The 22,217-nt window shown below is 44.4% G+C and overlaps 1 protein-coding gene across 5 annotated transcripts in view; it reads left to right on the forward strand.

The window, feature by feature from the left end:
* terf1 (telomeric repeat binding factor (NIMA-interacting) 1) overlaps positions 1 to 22,217 on the forward strand; it is a 62,114-nt gene that overhangs the window by 14,448 nt on the left and 25,449 nt on the right. For 3 of the 5 annotated variants that reach the window (XM_068032016.1, XM_068032017.1, XM_068032020.1), the window contains exons 3-7: positions 3,693 to 3,826; positions 7,346 to 7,480; positions 9,058 to 9,153; positions 9,333 to 9,482; positions 10,906 to 11,000. In XM_068032016.1, coding sequence (XP_067888117.1) covers positions 3,693 to 3,826; positions 7,346 to 7,480; positions 9,058 to 9,153; positions 9,333 to 9,482; positions 10,906 to 11,000 — 610 coding nt within the window. The remainder of the gene's footprint in view (positions 1 to 3,692; positions 3,827 to 7,345; positions 7,481 to 9,057; positions 9,154 to 9,332; positions 9,483 to 10,905; positions 11,001 to 22,217) is intronic. The other 2 variants (XM_068032018.1, XM_068032019.1) reach the window with 1 other exon arrangement.

Here is a 22,217-nt window from a genome sequence, read left to right on the forward strand (position 1 = left end):
ATGTTATACATATCTGCAGATAATTGACGTACATTTCTAAATCTTTCCGTGAAAAAGCATATAGAACTTGTATTGCTGTGTTAATGGCAGGAAAAAATTGCAAACAAACCATGGCAGTTAATTTCACTGAATTTTAATAGCATGAAAATGTGTTATGCCAGTGTTAGGTTTTGGGCCAGCAGTAGTTCAGATATTCAGTTGGTTGTAATCTGATTTTAAGTGAAAGGATTGACAGCCATATAAACAGGAGATCCAATCTTATTAACTTTACTTTGTAAAAATTCTTGTAAATGTGGACTATGGTTTTTAACTACCAACTGATCATATTTGGCAATACAACTGGGATTTGTAGTAAGTGTAGAAATTCAGTTCTACAGCAGACACAACAGCCGGTTGTCTGAAGAGGATGTTTCATTTACAAGCATGGAAGTCCAGGAATATTTATAAAATCATTGTTCATCTACATATTTGAAGTTCATCTAGTCAGAGTTGTACAGCACAGAAATAGGCCCTTCGGCCATCTTGTCCATGCCAGCCATCAAGCACCTAACTATTCGAATCCTATTTTCCAGCACTTGGCCCATAGCCTTGTATGCTATGGCGTTTCAGTGCTCATCTAAATACTTCTTAAATGTTGTGAGGGTTCCTGCCTCTACCACCTCTTCAGGAAGTGCGTTCCAGATTCCAGCCACCCTCTGGGTGAAATTTTTTTTTCTCATATCCCCTTTAAACCTCCTATCCCTTACCTTAAGTCTATGCCCCCTGGTTATTGACACCTCCGCTAAGGAAAAAGGGAAAAAGTTTCTTCCTGTCTACCCTATCTATGCCCATCACAATTTTGTATACCTCAATCAGGACCCCCTCAACCTTCTCTGCTCTAAGGAAAGCAACTCTAGCCTATCCAGTCTCTCTTCATAGCTGAAATGCTCCAGCTCAGGCAACATCCTGGTGAATCTCCTCTGCAATCACATCCTTCCTATAGTGTGGTGCCCAGAACTGTACACAGTACTCCAGCTGTGGCCTAACTAGCATTTTATACAGCTCCATCATAACCTCGCTGCTCTTGTATTCTATGCCACGACTAATAAAGGCAAGTATCCCATATACCGTCCTAACCACCTTATCTACCTGTGCTGCTGCCTTCAGTGATCTATGGACAAGTATGCCAAGGTCCCTCTGACCCTCTGTACTTCCTGGGGTCCTACCACCCATTGTATATTCCCTTGCCTTGTGAGTCCTCCCAAAATGCATCACCTCACACTTCTCAGAATTAAATTCCATTTGCCACTGCTCTGCCCATCTATATCGTCCTGTAATCTAAGGCTTTCCTCCTCACTATTTACAACACCACCAGTTTTCATGTCATCTGCGACCTTACTAATCATACCTCCTACATTCACGTCTAAATCATTAATTTACACTACAAACAGCAAGGGTCCCAGCACTGATCCCTGCGGTACACCACTGGTCACAGGCTTCTAATCGTAATTCTGGTATAAATTCTAATTGCTTTAATATAATGCTGAAGCTCGACATTATCCAGAAAAAAAGCAGCCCACTTAACTGAAACTCCCTCCACCACCGTCACATAGTGGCTGCAGTCTGTACCAGCTACAAGATGCACTGCAGCAAATCACCAAGGCTTCTTCGACAGCACCTTCCAAACCTGTGACCTCTTCCAAGGGCTGCAATTGTGTAGAAACACCACCACCTTTAAGTTTCCCTCCAAGTCTCTCACAGTCCTGAGTTGGGAATATATCAGCGTTCCTTCTTCGTCGCTGGGTGAAAATTCTGGGCTGGCTTCCTAACAGTACTGTGGGTGTACCTATACCACATGGACTGCAGCAGTTCAAGAAGGTAGCCACCTGTCAGGGCAATTAAGGTTGGGCAATAAATGTTGGCATTGCCAGTGATGCCCACATCCCATGAACAAATATTTAAAAAGTGCCATAGCAGAATCCCTTATGGGGAGCTACAGTATAATTGTGTATTGGAACAGACTTGGGTGGTGGTGCCATAGGAACCACTGCATTTACATTGCAAAGTCAGTCCCACAGCATAGTTGGTAATAATAATTACAAATGCCGGTTTGGCCCCAACTACACATTTATGTATTGTAGATTTCTGGGTTAGCCAAGGAAATTGTATAAATATGGCCATATCCAGTTTGCTTTTAAGTTGTGCAATAATTGCATTGTTTAGTTTAGAGATACAGCACTGAAACAGGCCCTTCGGCCCACCGAGTCTGTGCCGACCATCAACCACCCATTTATACTAATCCTACACGAATCCCATATTCCAATAACATCCCCACCGGTCCCTATATATTTCCCTACCACCTACTTGTACTAGGGGCAATTTATAATGGCCAATTAACCTACCAACCTGCAAGTCTTTGGCATGTGGGAGGAAACCGGAGCACCCAGAGGAAACCCACGCAGACACAGGGAGAACTTGCAAACTCCGCACAGGCAGTACCCAGAATCGAACCCGGGTCCCTGGAGCTGTGAGGCTGCAGTGCTAACCACTGTGCCGCCCAGCCTTTTTGATTATCGCAGGTTTTCTTTTCATATCTGTGCTTTGAGCTTTTGCCCTCCGTGCTTTATCATTAAATTACTCTGTCCTCTATTTTCAAACCATAACTAGGTTTGCTATCAGTGAGTGAGATCAGGGTAGTCAAAATGAGAGTTCTGATTGATAAGATCACTTGTAAAACTGCCCTTATTCTATATGCAGAAGTCCTTGTTTCTTTGCCGCTACAAGAGTTCTGTATTAAAAGAGCATGTCTATTTCGAAATGTTTCAATGAGTATTTCTAAAAATCTATACATAATGGCCAAATTTTGCTGAGTGGGGCAACTTGTGGCATGTTACATTGGTTAGGTTTTTTTCATTGCCTTTCAATTCAAAAGTTTTGTCCTACAAGCGTAAGCTGATAAGAGAATAGCGAGAGCAATGGTGCAGTTGGGACCTTGGTGAACGACGGGGCGAACAGTTTATCTCTTTAGCCAGTGAAATTAAGGATTCAGGAACAAGCAGCTAAATAACGGAGCAGGAAATAGGATGAATGTCAAATCTTGTACAGAAAGAGAAAGAGACAAAGGGAAAGTATGCAAAATAAGTAAAGAAAATCTTTTTTAAAAATTGTTGAAATGCACGCCACATTTTCATTTGTTAAAACAGTACTTATGCTGTTAAGTAGTAGCCTTAACTAACTGCCATAAAATTTGCCACAGTATGCTGGGTTAAAATCCTGGAACTCCTTACCTAACAGCGCTGTGGGAGTACCTTCACCACTCGATTGCAGTGGTTTAAGAAGGCAGCTCACCATCACAAGGGCAATTGGGGTGGACAATGAAAATGCTGGCCTTGCCAGTGACGCCCACACTCCATGAATGAATACATTTTTGAAAATGTAGTGATTTCATGAAACCTGTTGAGGGTGAGCTATCATTTTTGTAAGGCTAACAGCAGAGTGGTACAAATAGTGCAGCAACTTGTGCCGGTTCGCAATTCACAGAGCATCTCATCTCAAGTTGAACGATTTGTGCAATAATGCCACGTGCATTAGATGCTCTGTTATTTTGGCAGCAAAGTTTGGACCATAAAAAGATACCTATTGTTAAATAACAGTAATGTTGTTCACATATCAGCTTTTCTTAAACTAGTTGTTGTTTTTATTTTGCATTTAAGATGTCCAGTTTGACCAAGATGAAAGTATAACCCCATTGGAATCTGCATTATTGGTTTTGGTCGAAATGGCAGACAACCAGGAGCTGAAGAAAGATGCACTATATGCGGACCTGAAACAGTTGCTTCAAATTCAGGTTAGTTCTGTGATCCAATTGGTGACCATTTTGAAGGATGTTGTTGAGAACCTTAATTTATGTCTTAACTAGAAAATCATGAACACAGCAGAACACTATAAATACTTCTGCTAGCACCATTGAAAGGGAAATATAATGATGCTGAGTTGGTAATTTTTTTTAAAATTGTGGATTGAAAACTGAAGTAGATCTGACAGGTCAAGTGACAATGTGTAATTGATACCATTTTTGTGCACGCATGGATGTCCACCATATCTAAAGGGTTGGTGTGTAATTCCTATTGTAAATATTACGTTTTTTTTTTTAAGTGATGTGTCTCTTGCTTAAGACCACAAATAGAAAATTGTGCCCCTAATCCCTTCAAATTCACAGCGCTACATTTTACATTCTGGCAGCAGATGTCAACAATAGCGGTCTGCCCATGCGGACTGCACTAAATAGCCAGGCCTCGCTAAAGGAATACAATAATGTCCCAACTGCATAAACTACAGATTTCCCAAAGACATTTGCCTTATGTTCCATATCCAACTTCATCCAAGCTTTTTTCATAGACGGTTTACTGAACAGCACAGGTATTTCACTGGATACTACATCAGTACTAATAAAATGGTTTACCCCTGCTATTTTGCACAGAATTACCACTCTAGTAATTTTAATGTATTGTCATCCCCAAACCTGAAATAGGTAGAACTGTCATATTCTTTGACATAAAAACAAAAAGTGCTGGAAATATTCAGCAGGTCTGGCAGCATCTGTGGAGAGAGAAGCAAAGTTAATGTTTCAATTCTGTGACCTTTCATTAGAACCTGAAATGTTAACTCTGCTTTTCTCTCCACAGATGCTGCCAGACCTGCTGAATATTTCCAGCATCTGCAGTATTTTGCTTTTATTTCAGTGTCCTATTCTTTGACCTTACTTCGGTCTTCCTTACTCAAAGAATCCATATAACATGTTAACCAGTCCACTCCACATACTGTGGACATACACCCACTGTCAAGTACTGCACAACTGAACGAATTTGCAACTAGGACACATTACTGGACTGAAGCTTCTCATGACCAGTACAATTTCTTCTGATTGATCAGTAGTGTCATCCTCGCCTTCCACGTCATGTGTCATCTCAAAAACTTTGTCCTTTTTGGACAATGCAACACAATGATACTTTGAGTCACATCGGAAACACCTGTTGACCACCCCTTGGTTATTCCTGGGGTTCATCCTTCTGCCATAATTACCTAATTCCTGCCGTCTGTTTCTATCCTCATTCGGTTCGAGAGAGATTCTCCTTTTGTTACTGATGTTTGGGCCCCATATTTGAACGCTTTGAGATGCTGCTAGCGTTGTATCTTCCACTTTTGGTGTCACTGCTGAAGAGGCCATTTGCACCATGAAAGTGGCTGTAAAGGAACGTTTTCCCAAAATTTTTTCAGGGCGTCAGACGTCTGATCAAAAAGTGCATCTCTTTCTTTGAATCTAACTCCGGTTAATACCAAGAGCCTATCCATGTTCAGTATCCTAACACAATCCAGCAATTTGAAGGCAAGTGCTGATCTAAGAATTTCCTGTAGAATCACGGTGATCTTGCATATAGTCAGTTAACTCCAAAATATATTCTTCTATTGAAGAACCATCCATTTTTCGAAATTTATCAAAGTTCGACCACACCTCATAGGCATGCAATAAATCATCTTTCAGATCAATTCTTTCCATAAATTTTAGAGAGATTGTTCAGACCTTCCTCGTTGTCTAAACGATGAGCCTCTAGCTCCAAGAACACTTTGCCCCTGATCTTGCTTCTGGCAGAAGGTGAAAGTACAAGGGCAATTCCTTGCTTCCTTTTTGGTAAAGACATAACCCGTGTCCGTAGATCAACTTCATTCTTCCACTGATCATAAGGTTTGGCTTCACAAAACAGCAGTGGAAAGTCATATCCCAACACCTTACATCTGGTTTCAGTTATCTTTCTTCAAAAAAAAACTCCAATTTTAATCTCCTGTCTGAAAACAAATCTTAGTCTCCAATCTTCACTTTCAGGCAACCATCCTCTGCTACCAATGTTAGAGAAACTTCCAAGCCTGTTTGTGAAGAAGACACTGAGATGAGGATGCTTTGATGGAGACTGTTTATTACTTACCATAGAACTCACTTCTCTACTAACAACAGCCCTCCAGTGCTGGCTGGCTCTTTATATATACATTTGAGTACAATTAACTAATCAACACCCAACACCTGTTCACCCTATTACCTTCAACCAGTAGGTATTTAACATCTATTAACAGAACTTATTAGACAATAACTGAGGCTGTCCATCCCCAGCAATGACGTCAGCAACCTTTGTGCAGACGCTGACGTCATTTTTAGAGGGCTTTGAGCCCTAACATTCAGTTTAATTATTTAATGATATTGTGTTTTTAAAAAATAAAATAAATTGATCCTGACCTCTCCCACCCCCCCCCCCCACCAATAACCATAGAATTAATTACCAATCCTCCCCCCACCTCCCCCCAAAACACTAAACACTTAACTTGTGCACCTGACCTTTCCCCCCTCCAAAGTTCATAAACTTTAAACTTTATCCCTTCCCACCATCCCCTAGACCAATGAAATGAGTCTGACGCCACTTCCCACCACCCCCCCCCCCTCCTCCCCGCACCCCCACCGGCACTGAAAAACTACCTGCTCTCCCCTCCCCACCAGTGTTCCGCCTCGTTCCCCAGATGGGGATCCGAAGGCATGGGAGTGCCGGCCACCGAAACTGATATCACCCGGGATGGATGGCGGGAGCAGAAAGGTCATAAATTTTTAAAAATATGTTAATGGATGTTCCATCGTCGAGCGGCGGGGGTGGAGGCTGCTATGAGACCTTTCTGCTGCCAGCAATACCAGGCCGGGCCACCCGGCATCGAGGCCGTAGTGGGCCTCTGCCGGAGGCATTTTCCAGCCCCCCCCACCATGACCTCCGACATCAGCCCACTGTGTCTGTATGTGTACCTCTCAATTTTTCTTGTCATCTGATTGCCTCGAATGCTGTCTCCCTTTATTTCCTTGTTCTGTTTATCTTCTACTCTATGCATCTCATACGCTTTCACTCCAACTTATCTTCTACTCTGTATACATCTCATACACTTTCACTCCAGCTTGCTTCCTTATTAATTCTCAGACTATTTTACCTGTTAGCTGTCTCCAGCCTCATTTGATTCTGTTTATTGGTATCAGTGAACCAAAGAAGCTTCTATGCTTCCTGGCACACTGGTTAATTCTCTGGGGTAAAAAAAAAATCAGTACTTACTTACAGCCTCCAATTAATGCTCATCCCCAGCCATGTGGGGCTGTTCATCTTTAACATAATGTGTATCACTTCCTTGATCAGGTAATATTAACCATTCTCAATGCAGGCTATCATTGCTAAAGGGGAAAGAGGAAGCAGCAAATCTGGAGCTTGAGACCACTGCTGGAAAAATGGTTGTGCACCATCATACTTGTGCTGTACATTGTGCATCTGTTATTATCAATGCACAGGAGATTAAGGCTCAGATGGACCAGGACACACAGTACAGTGGCATAGATGGGAAAGTTATTTGCTATCAGAGTCAGGCTGTCGTATCAGGATCTATGTGGAAAGGAGGAATTGGAACAATTTTGAAGATGGAATGGGTACATTGATTTTTTTAATGTTTTATTATGTGATAAATTTTAAAATATTACTTTTTAGAGGTATTAGGTATTTTTGCAAAAAGAAATTTTGCTACATTATTGGAAATGCTGTCATTCAGACAAGGCGTTAGGCTGAAGTCCTGCCTGTAGCTGCAGGTGGATGCATAAGATCCCATGGCACTGGAATAAAGCAAGGAGTTTCCACAGTATTTTGGGCAACATTAACTGGCCGATCAACTCATTTGCTGTGCACAAATGGCTGTTTGGATTGGTTACTTAACAGTAACTGCACTTCAAAAGTAATTAATTGGTTGCAAAATACTTAGAGTGTCCCAAAAATGGGATAAGCTGCTATATAAAAGGTTTTTATTTGTTTTATAGAATCATAGAATGGTTACAGCACAGAAGAAGGCCATTCGGCCCATTAAGTCCATGCCGGCTCTCTGTAAATGTTACTCAGCTAGTCCCACTCCCCTGGTTTTCCTCTGTAGCCATTTTCATGGAAGACTGAAAAAAACACTGCACACTTAACCATTGCGGAAGAATAACATTTACAGATGTTCACTGCAGATATAAAACATTTTATGTTGATGGGTAGACAGGTGGATCATCTATGTGCTGTTCCATGACACATTCAATCCCCCCCCCCCCCACCACTTCCAAATTCCCACATTGTGTACTGTTATGAGAGGGAATAATCTGTTAGAATTAATCCTCATGCTGCTATTGTATGCTTCCTGAAAGTTGGCTTCCAGTGGCATTGGAAGGAGCCTGTGAAATGTCACCACCTTCCTTTACAGTAGCTGAGGAAATGGGAACAAGTTAAGAAAATTGTGATTTTTTAAAAAAAATCCTCAAAAAAAGTGTATGGTGAATGGAGGCAGTTGACGTTGTTTGCCAATCTTACCCACATGAGAATAGGTGCAAAGATGGAGGCAAATAAAAATGAAAGGATTTTTAATAGTGACAAGGGTATTCCTGTTGAAAATGAAGAATCATAGGAGGAACTTTAGATAGAAAACAGTTCAACATTTATTATAGAAATTTCTATGGATGTCTCGAGCTCCTTTCAAAAAAAAAAAGCCCAGTTTGTTGGCACTTGTCTGAGGGTGTTTGTAGGACACAGTCTTGGAAGTGATTTTAACTTTTCTAAGGATTTTGTGTTTTTTAGTGTTTTTAACACTGCTGAGGACTGTGCGAGTTGGTGGTATCTCACCTTTGCTTAGGATTTGTATGGGCAGGGCTCTCAAAACTTCCCATTGTTGGGAGTACACAACTCTGCTGAGGAAGGATCAACAAAGAGGGCTCACTATAAGTGTTCTGTTGGTTAGCATTTTAGCAACAGAAGTGGTGAAGAAAAACTATTGATAAGTAACAATAAAAACGGTACAGAAATGTCAAAGTTTTGTATTCCATCAAATGGTCCTTTCTGGTTTACCAGTCTTATCGTGGGATGTAAATAAACGTATCTTTAAGTTGAGGCACAGGCACATCTGGATACTGGTGAGGGATCTCAGGAAGTCTTGTGCTTTTATTAAAATCATTTTTAAAGTTTTCCTGTTACTTTTGTTTTCTAGAGTGTAGCAGTCTGTATAGAAAAAGGAGATTTCAAGAAAGCTTCTGAAGTTCTAGAACGGCAATTTCAAGAAAATGTAGCCTCTGAATCAGACCAGGTATGGGGATTCAGATCGCTTGTATTTAAAGCTATCACAATAAACCTCCTGTTTTTGCAACAGATTTTCTGTTGAGCATCACATACAGTAGTTTGGTTTTAATGATTTCTGAGGCAAAGTTATTTAATCTCGATGTTTTACTGATCATTTTTCTTGGCTTTCTTTATTACGTTTTCTAGCCTTTAAAAAGGAAGCTATCCTTGGTTATCAGCAAGAAAGATCCGTGCCATAAATTCCTTAACAACTTCAGTAACAAACGATTAGTGGACAGTGCTGAGTGTCTTGCAAACAGAATGCTAAGTGAAAAAAAGTCAAACTTCCTCATTCAAGTAAGTGCTACTTGCATCATCCAGCTGATTGCTCCTTCCTTTTGCCTCACAGCTCATAAAATTCAGTTGAAATAGTTGAAGACTATCTTTATGAGAGTCTAGAACATAAAGTCCTAATTACATTTTACTCTTAAAAATGAAAGATGTTAACACCTGGTTAATTATTCTTGATATCAGGTTAACATTAAATAAATTTACAGTTAACAGCTTTTATAGTGAATGTTAGCAGAATAGGTAGGCAGGTGGCAAGTGCAGTTTTATGTATTTAAATGAGGTAATGCATTTTGGAAAGCAAAACAAGGAATGGGATATACACTCAGTGGTGAGATACTGAAGGATGTTGATGAAGAGGGAAACCTAAGGGCTCAATACAAAATTGCTTGGCATCTCCTCTAGCAAGTACATGCTATTTCTTGATCATCAGTTTCTCATCCAATCTTGCATTTCACTTTGAATTGTCACAATTTCAAGTTGAACTTTAACCTGTTTGGCCCTCACCAGTATTCAACTACCTCATAATGACTATCAACACCTCACAAATCTCACCCCCATTTCCTCCCCCCCAAAACTCTTTCAGGACATTGGAATAAATATTGTCCATTCTTGGGCATTTATTTATTTCGAACTCCATTATCTTGTCTTTTTTAATAAGTCATTAATTCTGCTTGGAATATTGTTTATATTTAGAGGGCATATTGGTCATATCTTCCCTAATAAGTATATAGAGGAAGTAATCACTTAATATGTTAACTATTCTATGTTGGTCCTCCGTTTTCGCCCTGTTTTGCATACTTCCTACTTCCTCCTCCTTTATCAAGCCAAGATAAAAGTAAGCATCAGTTTTCTTTGCTGGCTGGGCCTCACTTGGAATTTAATATATTTTCGCAAATTATGGTGAGTGATTTGAATAATTTACTAGCTACAGCCTGAAGATTTCCCTGACTCTCAAGTTTCCATGATTAGTGACTACCAAGGCCTTGCATTGTCATGAATACCACCTAACTCATCTGTGTATAGGAAAATAATGTATTGAATTATAAGAGCCAAGTGTCCTTTATTTTTAGAAGCAGGAGGTCTTCAGTCTCTAAGAAATTTAAACATGTTCATTACCAGCTGGAAACTTGCTACTGATAAGTTGTTCACTGGCACGTTGAAAATGCATTTTTTTAAGCAAAACAAGCGAGCCATGTCATATGTTCTGATTTTCTTTTTAGAACAGAGCAGGATTTGTGTTTGAATTGTCTTTAAAAGTAAATGTCAAGCAATAGCTGAGATCCTTTTTTTAAAAAAAAATGTTTTTGAGGAAAATGTAAAATATTTAAATATTTCCTGAAATAGTACAGGATGGAACCCATGTCCATTGCAGCCACATTTAACCAAGCTAGAATGACTGGTAATGTAGCTAGCTATCTTTTGTTTTCAGGCAGCAACCAAAGTGGTGCAGTCTAAAAAGAAAAGAGATACAAACCTGGACAGTTCTGGAGATGAGAGTAATTATGAACACCAGCATGGAAAATGGTAAGAGTGCTAGGTACTGATGAAGCATATGTATTTTGAAAGGTGAAGAGCAAGCTATACTTTAAGTTAAGTAGGTAATCTGTTTTGAATTTTTGATGTTTGTGTCACCATCTGCAAAATAAAAACATCTTTTGGATGGGATGAAAAATGCTGTGGTGCTTTTTGAATTGTTGAATTAGAATTAGAACATTACAGCGCAGTACAGGCCCTTCGGCCCTCGATGTTGCGCCGACCTGTGAAACCATCTGACCTACACTATTCCATTTTCATCCATATGTCTATCCAATGACCACTTAAATGCCCTTAAAGTTGGCGAGTCTACTACTGTTGCAGGCAGGGTGTTCCACGCCCCTACTACTCTCTGAGTAAAGAAACTACCTCTGACATCTGTCCTATATCTATCACCCCTCAACTTAAAGCTATGTCCCCTCGTGTTTGCCATCACCATCCGAGGAAAAAGACTCTCACTATCCACCCTATCTAACCCTCTGATTATCTTATATGTCTCTACTAAGTCACCTCTCCTCCTCCTTCTCTCCAATGAAAACAACCTCAAGTCCCTCAGCCTTTCCTCGTAAGACCTTCCCTCCATACCAGGCAACATCCTAGTAAATCTCCTCTGCACCTTTTCCATAGCTTCCACATCCTTCCTATAATGCGGTGACCAGAACTGCACGCAATACTCCAGGTGCGGTCTCACCAGAGTTTTGTACAGCTGCAGCATGACCTCGTGGCTCCGAAACCCGATCCCCCTACTAATAAAAGCTAACACACCATATGCCTTCTTAACAGCCCTATTAACCTGGGTAGCAACCTTCAGGGATTTATGCACCTGGACACCAAGATCTCTCTGTTCATCTACACTACCAAGAATCTTCCCATTAGCCCAGTACTCTGCATTCCTGTTACTCCTTCCAAAGTGAATCACCTCGCACTTTTCCGCATTAAACTCCATTTGCCATCTGTCAGCCCAGCTCTGCAGCCTATCTATGTTAATGGATGAAAGGTGGGGCCATCAAAGGTAAAATTGGCATTTTGGGTTTGAGGTACATGAACAAACTGCCTTGATATGGTTTTTAAAAAAACAATTTTCTTTGCCTTACACGTGATGAAGCGAAACTAGATTATATAAAAATTGAATAATTAACAAGAGGAAGAGAAAGAGGATTGAATGTGAGTGGAGGTAGCCATTGATATAGATGCAGAAGATACTGGAAAAAAGAATGGAGCCTTGGGTTATCCAAATTAATACAGAAAGTTAGAGGATAAATTATAAAATAGGCCACAAAGTGATATGGCACAAAATCAAGCAGCCATAAATACTTAACAGGCATACTATTTCAAACTAGTATGAAAATAAGTGTTGACATTTTTAGAATCCTTTCAGAATCTTTTAACTAGCTCTTTGAAGATGGTAACATAGGTGCCTCATCAGTGAGTCTTGCCTCACTGTCATAAACTGCTGTCGTCATCACCTTCCCTTAGAAAGAAACTGCCTGAACCCCTTTGTCCTTGCCAGCTACTGCCTCATCTCTTCCTTCCTCGCCACTCTTTTAAACATGCTGTCACCTCCCATATCTCTGCCCATTATCCCGCAACTCCAGATTGAATCCCTCCAAGCCAGTTTTCATCCTTCCCTCACTGAAACAGCCCTAACTAACCAGAGCTACAAATGACATTCTCTGTGACTGTGACTATGGTGCATTATCTGGCTGTAGCCTTTGACACAGTTGACCACACCATCCCCTTCAAACACTTCTCCATTTTCCAACTCAGTGGAACAGCCTTTGTTTGGTTCCATTTTTATCTATTTGATCATAACCAGATCATCTGTAACAATGGCTTCTGTTTCCACCTCTGCTGAATCACCTTGGGTGCCCAAGGATTCAGCCTTGGCCCCCTCGTCCTCATCTACATGCTGACCCTTAGCAACTCATCTAAAGGCACAGAGCCAGCACAACCTCTCCTCCATCTCACTTTGCCCCTTCATTATCTTTGCACTGTCAAACCTCTTGTCCAGTATCTAGTCTTGAATGAGCCAAGGTTTTCCTCCAGCTGAGCATTGGGAAGACTAATACTATCAACTGCAGCCCAACCACAAATTCTGTACACTTGTCACTGGCTCCACCCTGCATATTGATACTGTCTTCGGCTGGGCGATTCACTATGTTAAAGATGCTACGTAAGTTGGTCCAACGGGGTTATATAGGGTTAGGTAAGGCTATGGGGGAAATGGGACTGACTAGATTGCTCGATGGAGAGCCAGCATGGACTCGATGGGCTAAATGGCATCCATCCGTACCATAAATGACTAAGTGCAAGCTGCTGTAAACCAGACTGTTTTCAACTTTAGCATCCTATTTAATGCTAAGCTGAGCTTCCAACTCCATGTCACGTGCAACACAAAGACCACCTAATTCCACATCTAATTTTGCTCACCTCCACTCCTACCACAGTCATATTTGGCATTGGAATGCTGATACACACCTGTGTAAGTTTCAGCGTCGATAATTCCATTGCTGTAGTGGTTGACCTCCATAAACTTCAACTCATCCAAAACTCTGCTCCATGTATGCAACCTCCAATAATTCTCTCATTTATCACCCCTGTCCTCGCTAACCTGCATTGCCTCCTGGTGCCCTAGGGCCTCAAATTTAAAATTCTCATTCTGCCACTTAAATCCCACCATGGGTTCAACACACTAATCTCTAATTTCCATCCTTCTCCCAAACACACACTTCCTCTGACTCCATCTTGAGTATCCCCCTCCCTTTGCCCTACTAGACCCATCTCTAGAATTATTTCCCTAAACCCTCCGCATTGTCACCTCCGCTTTGCATCTTTAACACTGCTTTGGGACACCCCTCCTAATACCTCCTGCTTGGACTTGGTATCCATTTTTTTCTCAAACCAACTTGGCATGTTTTATCTATGTTGAAAATCGTACACAAATGCAAGTTGTTTGTTGTTGAACATAGTCACTTGAGCAAATGTTTACACCTCATCCAGACATCGCATACTGATTAATGCGTTCATGAGGCTTAGTTGCATTAACCTGACTCCAGTGTCTTGGGAATTTCCCTCTCTTTACCCTGCCAGGTCCACCTTTTGAATTCCATCCCTAATTCCTCTGCCTTTTGTATTGATCTGTGAATTCAAGATCCTGGCTGGCATTTTTCAGATGCCTGCCACCAATCCTCCATTTTGTACCCATTGGGGCAAGACCGCTTCCATTTTGAAACTCGTTCAAAGATAAATTAAATATATAAAGCAATTAGGAAAGCAAAGCGGGGATATGAGAAAGCTCTGGCTGGTAAAAGTAGGGAAAATCCCAAGATATTCTATAAGTATATCAATGGGAAGAGGATAACCAGGGAAAGAGTAGGACCCATTAGGAACCAAGGGGGAAATTTGTGGGTGGTGCCAGAGGACATTGGTAGGGTGTTGAATGAATACTTCACATCTGTCTTCACCCAAGAGAATGAGGATGTAGATACGGAACTCAGAGAGAGAGAGACTGTGAGGTTCTTGAGCAAATTGTCATAGGGAGTGACAAGGTATTGGAGGTTTTGGAAGGCTTAAAAGTGGACAAATCTCCAGGTCCGGATGATTTGTGTCCCAGGCTGCTGTGGGAGGCGAGGGTGGAGATTGCAGGGGCTCTGACCCTAATTTTTAATTCCTCTCTGGCCACGGGGGAGGTGCCAGAGGACTGGAGAACAGGTAATGTGTTCCCACTATTTAAGAAAGGTTGTAGAGATAAGCCAGGGAACTATAGACCAGTGAGTCTCACGTCAGTGGTAGGGAAACTATTGGAGAAAATTCTGAAGGAGAGAATCTATCTCCAATTGGAGAGGCAAAATTTGATTAGGCATAGCTTTGTCAGAGGGAGGTCACGCCTAACAAATTTGATTGAATTTTTTGAGCGTGTGACCAGGTGTGTCGATGGGGGTAATGCAGTTGATGTAGTTTATATGGATTTCAGCAAAGCCTTTGACAAGGTCCCACATGGGAGAAGCAAATGCACATGGGATACGAGGTGACTTGATAAGGTGGATTCAAAATTGGCTTAGCTGTAGGAGACAGAGTGATGACAGACGGCTGTTTTAGTGACTGGAAGCCAGTGTCCAGTGGCGTACCACAGGGATCTGTGCTGGGTCCCCTATCGTTTGTCATTTATATAAACGACATAGATGACTATGTGGGGGGTAGGATCAGTAAGTTCGCGGATGACACAAAGATTGGCCGAGTGGTTAACAGTGAGGTGGAGTGTCTTAGGTTACAGGAAGATACAGACGGGATGGTCAAACGGGCAGAAAAGTGGCAGATGGAATTTAACGCTGAAAAGTGTGAGGTGAGACACTTTGGAAGGAGTAATGTGACACGGAGGTATTCAATGAATGGCCTGACACTGGGAAGTTCCGAGAAACAAAGGGACCTTGGCGTGTTTGTCCGTAGATCTCTGAAGGCAGAAGGGCAGGTTAATAGGGTGGTGAAAAAGGCATATGGGACACTTGCCTTTATCAATCGAGGCATAGATTCCAAAAGCAGGGAGGTCATGTTGGAGTTGTACAGAACCTTGGTAAGGCCACAGCTGGAGTACTGTGTGCAATTCTGGTCACCACATTATAGGAAGGATGTGATTGCATTGGAGGGGGTGCAGAGGCGATTCACCAGGATGTTGCCTGGGATGGAACATTTAAGCTATGAAGAGAGGTTGGATAGGCTTGTGTTTTCGCTGGAGCAGAGAAGACTGAGGAGTGACCTGATCGAGGTGTACAAGATTATGAGGGGCATGGACAGGGTGGATAGGGAGCAGCTGTTCCCTTTAGTTGAAGGGTCAGTTACGAGGGGTCACAAGTTTAAGGTGAGGGGTGGGAGGTTTAAGGGGGACTTGAGGAAGAACTTTCTTACCCAGAGGGTGGTGACGGTCTGGAATGCCCTGCCTGGGAGGGTGGTAGGTGCCGGTTGCCTCACATCCTTTAAAAAGTACCTGGATGAGCACTTGGCACGTCATAACATTCAAGGCTATGGGCCAAGTGCTGGCAAATGGGATTAGGTAGACAGGTCAGGTGTTTTAATGCATTGGTGCAGACTCGATGGGCCGAAGGGTCTCTTCTGTACTGTATTATTCTGTGATTCTGTAGTGTATGTGTAAATGTACAGATTTTGCATAACTCATGGTGAGGCAGAGATTTTATGACAAGTAGTATTGTTGAGAAAATGGAGAGGGTGAGGGCTGAATGGAGCAGTGTGGAGAAAGGTCCTGGGAGCTCTGGGGAAAGAAGTGCAATGGTCTGCGTTCTTTTAATTTGTGTGTTTCTACTTAACCAGTTTTGATTTGCTGCTGTTTTATTTTGAGCCAATTAACAAAGTGAATGAGGAGTCTAAAATGAAAGGATGTAGATGTAAGATTAAATGCAAAGGATTTAGGACAGAGAACAATAGAAACATCTTTATACAAAGGGTTGAATGATTGTAGATCACACCACCAAAGTTAGTGATTGAAACAGAGGCCAAGTCAACTTTCAGGGATAAGTTTGATCAGTAGTTGAAGGAAAAGGGAATAAAGGGATAGGGAACAGACCAGGCACATGTGATTAGGACTACTCATATGGAGGATAAATGCCAACACAAACTTGTTCTATGTTGTAATTCTATGTAAGTGTGACAACACAAAGTATGTGTGACAAATAGAAAACGTGCATGAGGCAAAAGTCTTTTTCTATCGGATCTCCTGTGATTTGGTTGCTCAAAGTAATTCTTGCTCTTGTCTTTGTCATTTTCTTCATGTTAGTATGTATTTTTATCTCTTTGTCCTCTTCTAATTCTCTCCCTTTCTTTTCCTTCCATCTGCCCTTTCCCCTTCCTTTCTCTTTCTGTGTATGTATTATATCAGTCTCCCTCATCATTTGGGATGCCCTGCAAAGCGCAAGTAGGGTGGGGAAAGGAGCTGCTGACAGTTGAATATTAAGTATTTGGCGTATGGGCGATGGTTGTTAATTAACAACCAATGTTGCAACTCATTTGGTACTTGAAACAGGACATCAATCAATAATTATATTGGTTTGCCCCTTATCTCTCATGGCTATGTGGGGATGTGGGGGCAGAGAGAGAGAGGGGATGTGGGGCAGAGAGAGAGAGAGGATGTGGGGCAGAGAGAGAGAGAGGATGTGGGGCAGAGAGAGAGAGAGGATGTGGGGCAGAGAGAGAGAATGAGAGGGTGTGGGGCAGAGAGAGAGAATGAGAGGGTGTGGGGCAGAGAGAGAGAGAGAGAGAGAGGGTGTGGGGCAGAGAGAATGAGAGGGTGTGGGGCAGAGAGAGAGAATGAGAGGGTGTGGGGCAGAGAGAGATAGAGAGAGGGTGTGGGGCAGAGAGAGAGAGAGAGGGTGTGGGGCAGAGAGAGAGAGGGGGTGTGGGGCAGAGAGAGAGAGAGAGAGGGGGTGTGGGGCAGAGAGAGAGAGTGTGGGGCAGAGAGAGAGAGAGAGAGAGGGTGTGGGGCAGAGAGAGAGAGGGTGTGGGGCAGAGAGAGAGAGAGTGTGGGGCAGAGAGAGAGAGAGAGAGAGGGTGTGGGGCAGAGAGAGAGGGTGTGTGGCAGAGAGAGAGAGGGTGTGTGGCAGAGAGAGAGAGGGTGTGTGGCAGAGAGAGAGAGGGTGTGGTGCAGAGAGAGAGAGGGTGTGGTGCAGAGAGAGAGAGGGTGTGGTGCAGAGAGAGAGAGGGTGTGGTGCAGAGAGAGAGAGGGTGTGGTGCAGAGAGAGAGAGAGAGGGTGTGGTGCAGAGAGAGAGAGAGAGGGTGTGGTGCAGAGAGAGAGGGTGTGGTGCAGAGAGAGAGAGAGAGGGTGTAGTGCAGAGAGAGAGAGAGGGTGTGGTGCAGAGAGAGAGAGGGTGTGGTGCAGAGAGAGAGAGAGGGTGTGGTGCAGAGAGAGAGAGAGGGTGTGGGGCAGAGAGAGAGAATGAGAGAGGGTGTGGTGCAGAGAGAGAATGAGAGAGGGTGTGGTGCAGAGAGAGAGAGGGTGTGGTGCAGAGAGAGAGAGGGTGTGGTGCAGAGAGAGAGAGAGAGAGAGAGAGAGAGAGGGTGTGGTGCAGAGAGAGAGAGAGAGAGGGTGTGGTGCAGAGAGAGAGAGAGAGAGGGTGTGGTGCAGAGAGAGAGAGAGGGTGTGGTGCAGAGAGAGAGAGAGGGTGTGGTGCAGAGAGAGAGAGAGGGTGTGGTGCAGAGAGAGAGAGAGGGTGTGGGGCAGAGAGAGAGAATGAGAGAGGGTGTGGGGCAGAGAGGGAGAGAGTAGGTGGGGTCAGTGTGCGAGAGAGAGAGGGTGGTGTGAGCGAGAGAGAGAGGGTGGTGTGAGCGAGAGAGAGAGAGAGGGTGGTGTGAGCGAGAGAGAGAGAGAGGGTGGTGTGAGCGAGAGAGAGAGCGAGAGAGAGAGAGAGAGAGAGGGTGGTGTGAGCGAGAGAGAGAGAGAGAGAGGGTGGTGTGAGCGAGAGAGAGAGAGAGAGAGAGGGTGGTGTGAGCGAGAGAGAGAGAGAGAGAGAGAGGGTGGTGTGAGCGAGAGAGAGAGGGTGGTGTGAGCGAGAGAGAGAGGGTGGTGTGAGCGAGAGAGAGAGGGTGGTGTGAGCGAGAGAGAGAGGGTGGTGTGAGCGAGAGAGAGAGAGAGGGTGGTGTGGTGTAAGCGAGAGAGAGAGGGTGGTGTGGTGTAAGCGAGAGAGAGAGGGTGGTGTGGTGTAAGCGAGAGAGAGAGGGTGGTGTGGTGTAAGCGAGAGAGAGAGGGTGGTGTGGTGTAAGCGAGAGAGAGAGGGCGGTGTAAGCGAGAGAGAGAGGACGGTGTAAGCGAGAGAGAGAGGACGGTGTAAGCGAGAGAGAGAGGACGGTGTAAGCGAGAGAGAGAGGACGGTGTAAGCGAGAGAGAGAGGACGGTGTAAGCGAGAGAGAGAGGACGGTGTAAGCGAGAGAGAGAGAGTGGGCGGTGTAAGCGAGAGAGAGAGAGTGGGCGGTGTAAGCGAGAGAGAGAGAGTGGGCGGTGTAAGCGAGAGAGAGAGAGTGGGCGGTGTAAGCGAGAGAGAGAGAGTGGGCGGTGTAAGCGAGAGAGAGAGAGTGGGCGGTGTAAGCGAGAGAGAGAGAGTGGGCGGTGTAAGCGAGAGAGAGAGAGTGGGCGGTGTAAGCGAGAGAGAGAGAGAGAGAGGGCGGTGTAAGCGAGAGAGAGAAAGGGAGGGCGGTGTAAGCGAGAGAGAGAGAAAGGGAGGGCGGTGTAAGCGAGAGAGAGAGAGGGCGGTGTAAGCGAGAGCGGTGTGAGCGAGAGAGAGCGGTGTGAGCGAGAGAGAGCGGTGTGAGCGAGAGAGAGCGGTGTGAGCGAGAGAGGGCGGTGTGAGCGAGAGAGAGAGCGTGGGTGGGGTCAGCGAGGGAGGGTGGTTGGGGTCAAAGAGAGAGTGAGAGTGGGGCGCGAAGAGAGAGAGAGTATGTGGGGTGTGCAGAAAGAGTGGGCGGGAGTGGGGTGTGCGGAGAGAGTGGGCGGGAGTGGGGCGTGCGGAGAGAGTGGGCGGGAGTGGGGCGTGCGGAGAGAGGGGGCGGGAGTGGGGCGTGCGGAGAGAGGGGGCGGGAGTGGGGCGTGCGGAGAGAGGGGGCGGGAGTGGGGCGTGCGGAGAGAGGGGGCGGGAGTGGGGCGTGCGGAGAGAGGGGGCGGGAGTGGGGCGTGCGGAGAGAGGGGGCGGGAGTGGGGCGTGCGGAGAGAGGGGGCGGGAGAGGGGCGTGCGGATAGGGGGCGGGAGTGGGGCGTGCGGAGAGAGGGGGCGGGAGTGGGGCGTGCGAAGAGAGGGGGCGGGAGTGGGGCGTGCGGAGAGAGTGGGCGGGAGAGGGGCGTGCGGAGAGAGGGGGCGGGAGTGGGGGCGGGAGTGGGGCGTGCGGAGAGAGGGGGCGGGAGTGGGGCGTGCGGAGAGAGGGGGCGGGAGTGGGGCGTGCGGAGAGAGGGTGCGGGAGTGAGGCGTGCGGAGAGAGGGTGCGGGAGTGGGGCGAGCGCGGGGAGAGGGTGCGGGAGTGGGGCGTGCGGAGAGAGGGGATGGGTGTGGGGCATGCTGAGAGAGAGAGGGTGAGTGGGGGTGGGGCGTGCAGAGAGAGGGAGTGGGAGTGGGGCGTGCAGAGAGGGTGAGTGAGTGAGTGGGGGCAGAGGGAGTGTGATATTGGTTGCAGTGATTCAGATGCTGCAATGTTTATTGTTATGATTGATGAGAATTAAGTAATAGAAATTATATTTTTAGTAGAGCGTCATTGCAATAATTTTGAGTTCAAATTTTATGAATAAGTCTGCATTTTCTTGCAAATTGTAAGTTTATTGCTTTGATTATTCAGGTGTGTGGTGATATTTTTTCCCTTGTCTCTTTAAAGTCCAAGATCTAAAGGTGAATGAAAAGGAAGATGTTTCTGCTTGGGGTAGGAGGTTTATCGTCATACTGGAAGGGGAATGTTTTAGTCATATTGGAAGGGTGGTTAATGAATGTGGGAGCTGCAGGAAGAGGGTGATTTGTTTGGGAGTGCTGGTTCTTGCATGTTGGAGTACTAATTGCTGTAATATCTATTGCCACTGGGTGGTGCAGTAATTATCTCACAGAAATGATGTGATGTGATCATCAGCTGCTCCTGAATGGTCTACACAAACTAAAACGTGAAACCTGCTATTCAAGTTTCTGCAGTGCTACCTGCTGTCTGAATCAGGTACTGAAACAATAATCATCTTTGTTACATGACCATATAGTGCCAGTAACTAGGGCAGTGCAGCAGAATGAAACCTTAGTTTCATTATGTTGCTATAGTGTCCAATTCCTGCCAGACCTCAATGGTGGGCTTTCTGCTCATTTAGATCAAGACTTGAACCAGTGTAAATGTGATATTTCTTTCAAATTCCAACAGTGTGTATGTTACATTGTTTAGACCCTGCCACAAACTTTACTCACTTGCCACTGATTCCACTGTCTCAGGTTGCAGCATTGAAGCTGCACTTCAAAGGCCATATCCTTCCCATTATAAAAATTGTTTACTTCCACCTCCGCAATATTGTTTGTCCCTGCCTTTGTCCCTCTACTGCTGAAACCCACATCACTTCCACACTCATATGTGTCAACACTTCCCTTGCTTCTTTTCCATCTGTCACAGTGCATCAACATCAATTTGTCCAAAACTCTGCTGCATGTATCTTGTCCTGCGCTAGGCTCCGTTCACCCATTGCCTCTGTCTTTAAAACCCTCATCACATTTAGTTTCTTCCTTGGCCTTGCCTGACCCGAGTTCCACCGACTCATACTATTCTTGGCACCTGACAGAATTGTGGAGGTAAATTCCAGAGTTTGGCAACATTGGTGTCTATGACAACTGGGGCAGAGAATGATTGGAGGTCTGCCAGCACTGGAGAAAGATCCCACCACTGGGAGAGGAAACCTAGGATCTGGCAGCACAGTGATGTGATTGCTATTTTATGATCCAAGCATCGGGAAGGGAGGGCAGACAAAGGATGTCGGAGTTATGGTCTGACAGTACAAGGAGAGCTGAACCAGAAACTCATTGCTTATCAAACTTTATTTGGTAATTGCTCCTGTGAAGCATCTTGGGACAATTTACCAAGAGTATAAAATAGACTCTAACTTGCAGCTGTTTTTCCTATTGGCTTTCCTGATGCAGCCTTAATAGATATTTGAAGAGGCCTCTATTTCTTAGTGCTTTGACTGGAGGATGCATATTATTCTTCCTTGTATTGTATTGCTCTTCATTGTAGCTGCCTCTAACCAGAAAGATGGGCCACAGACTTCACTATAACCAGAAGTTGCGATGAAGTCTGTTCCCCTCTGTTACGTTCCCATTCCATAGTGAATGTTCGCTACTTCCAAATTTGTGTTTAATCTTTCAGTTGATGAATTGATGTACATCTGGTGCGCCTGCCCGCACCCACCCCCCCCCCCCACCCAACCACCGACACACTCCCCAATGTAAATAGCTTAAAGTTCCTGTGATCCGAGATGCTAGCTAGCTGAATATATTTGGTGTCTGACACATCACTTCTAATAGTGCATTGCATTTTTCATCGCAGCACTCTTTTTGTCATTTATTTATAAACAGTGTTATGAACAAGTGTTGGGTTTGTACTCCTGTAGTTATGAATAAAGATAGTTTGAGCTGAAAAACCCTGCTTTCATCTGAAATGGTAACTTCAGCTCCTTGTATTTTTGCAACTTGTTTGGAAGGTGT

Source organism: Heterodontus francisci, chromosome 5, assembly GCF_036365525.1.
Source record: "Heterodontus francisci isolate sHetFra1 chromosome 5, sHetFra1.hap1, whole genome shotgun sequence".
Classification (NCBI taxonomy): Eukaryota; Metazoa; Chordata; class Chondrichthyes; order Heterodontiformes; family Heterodontidae; genus Heterodontus; species Heterodontus francisci.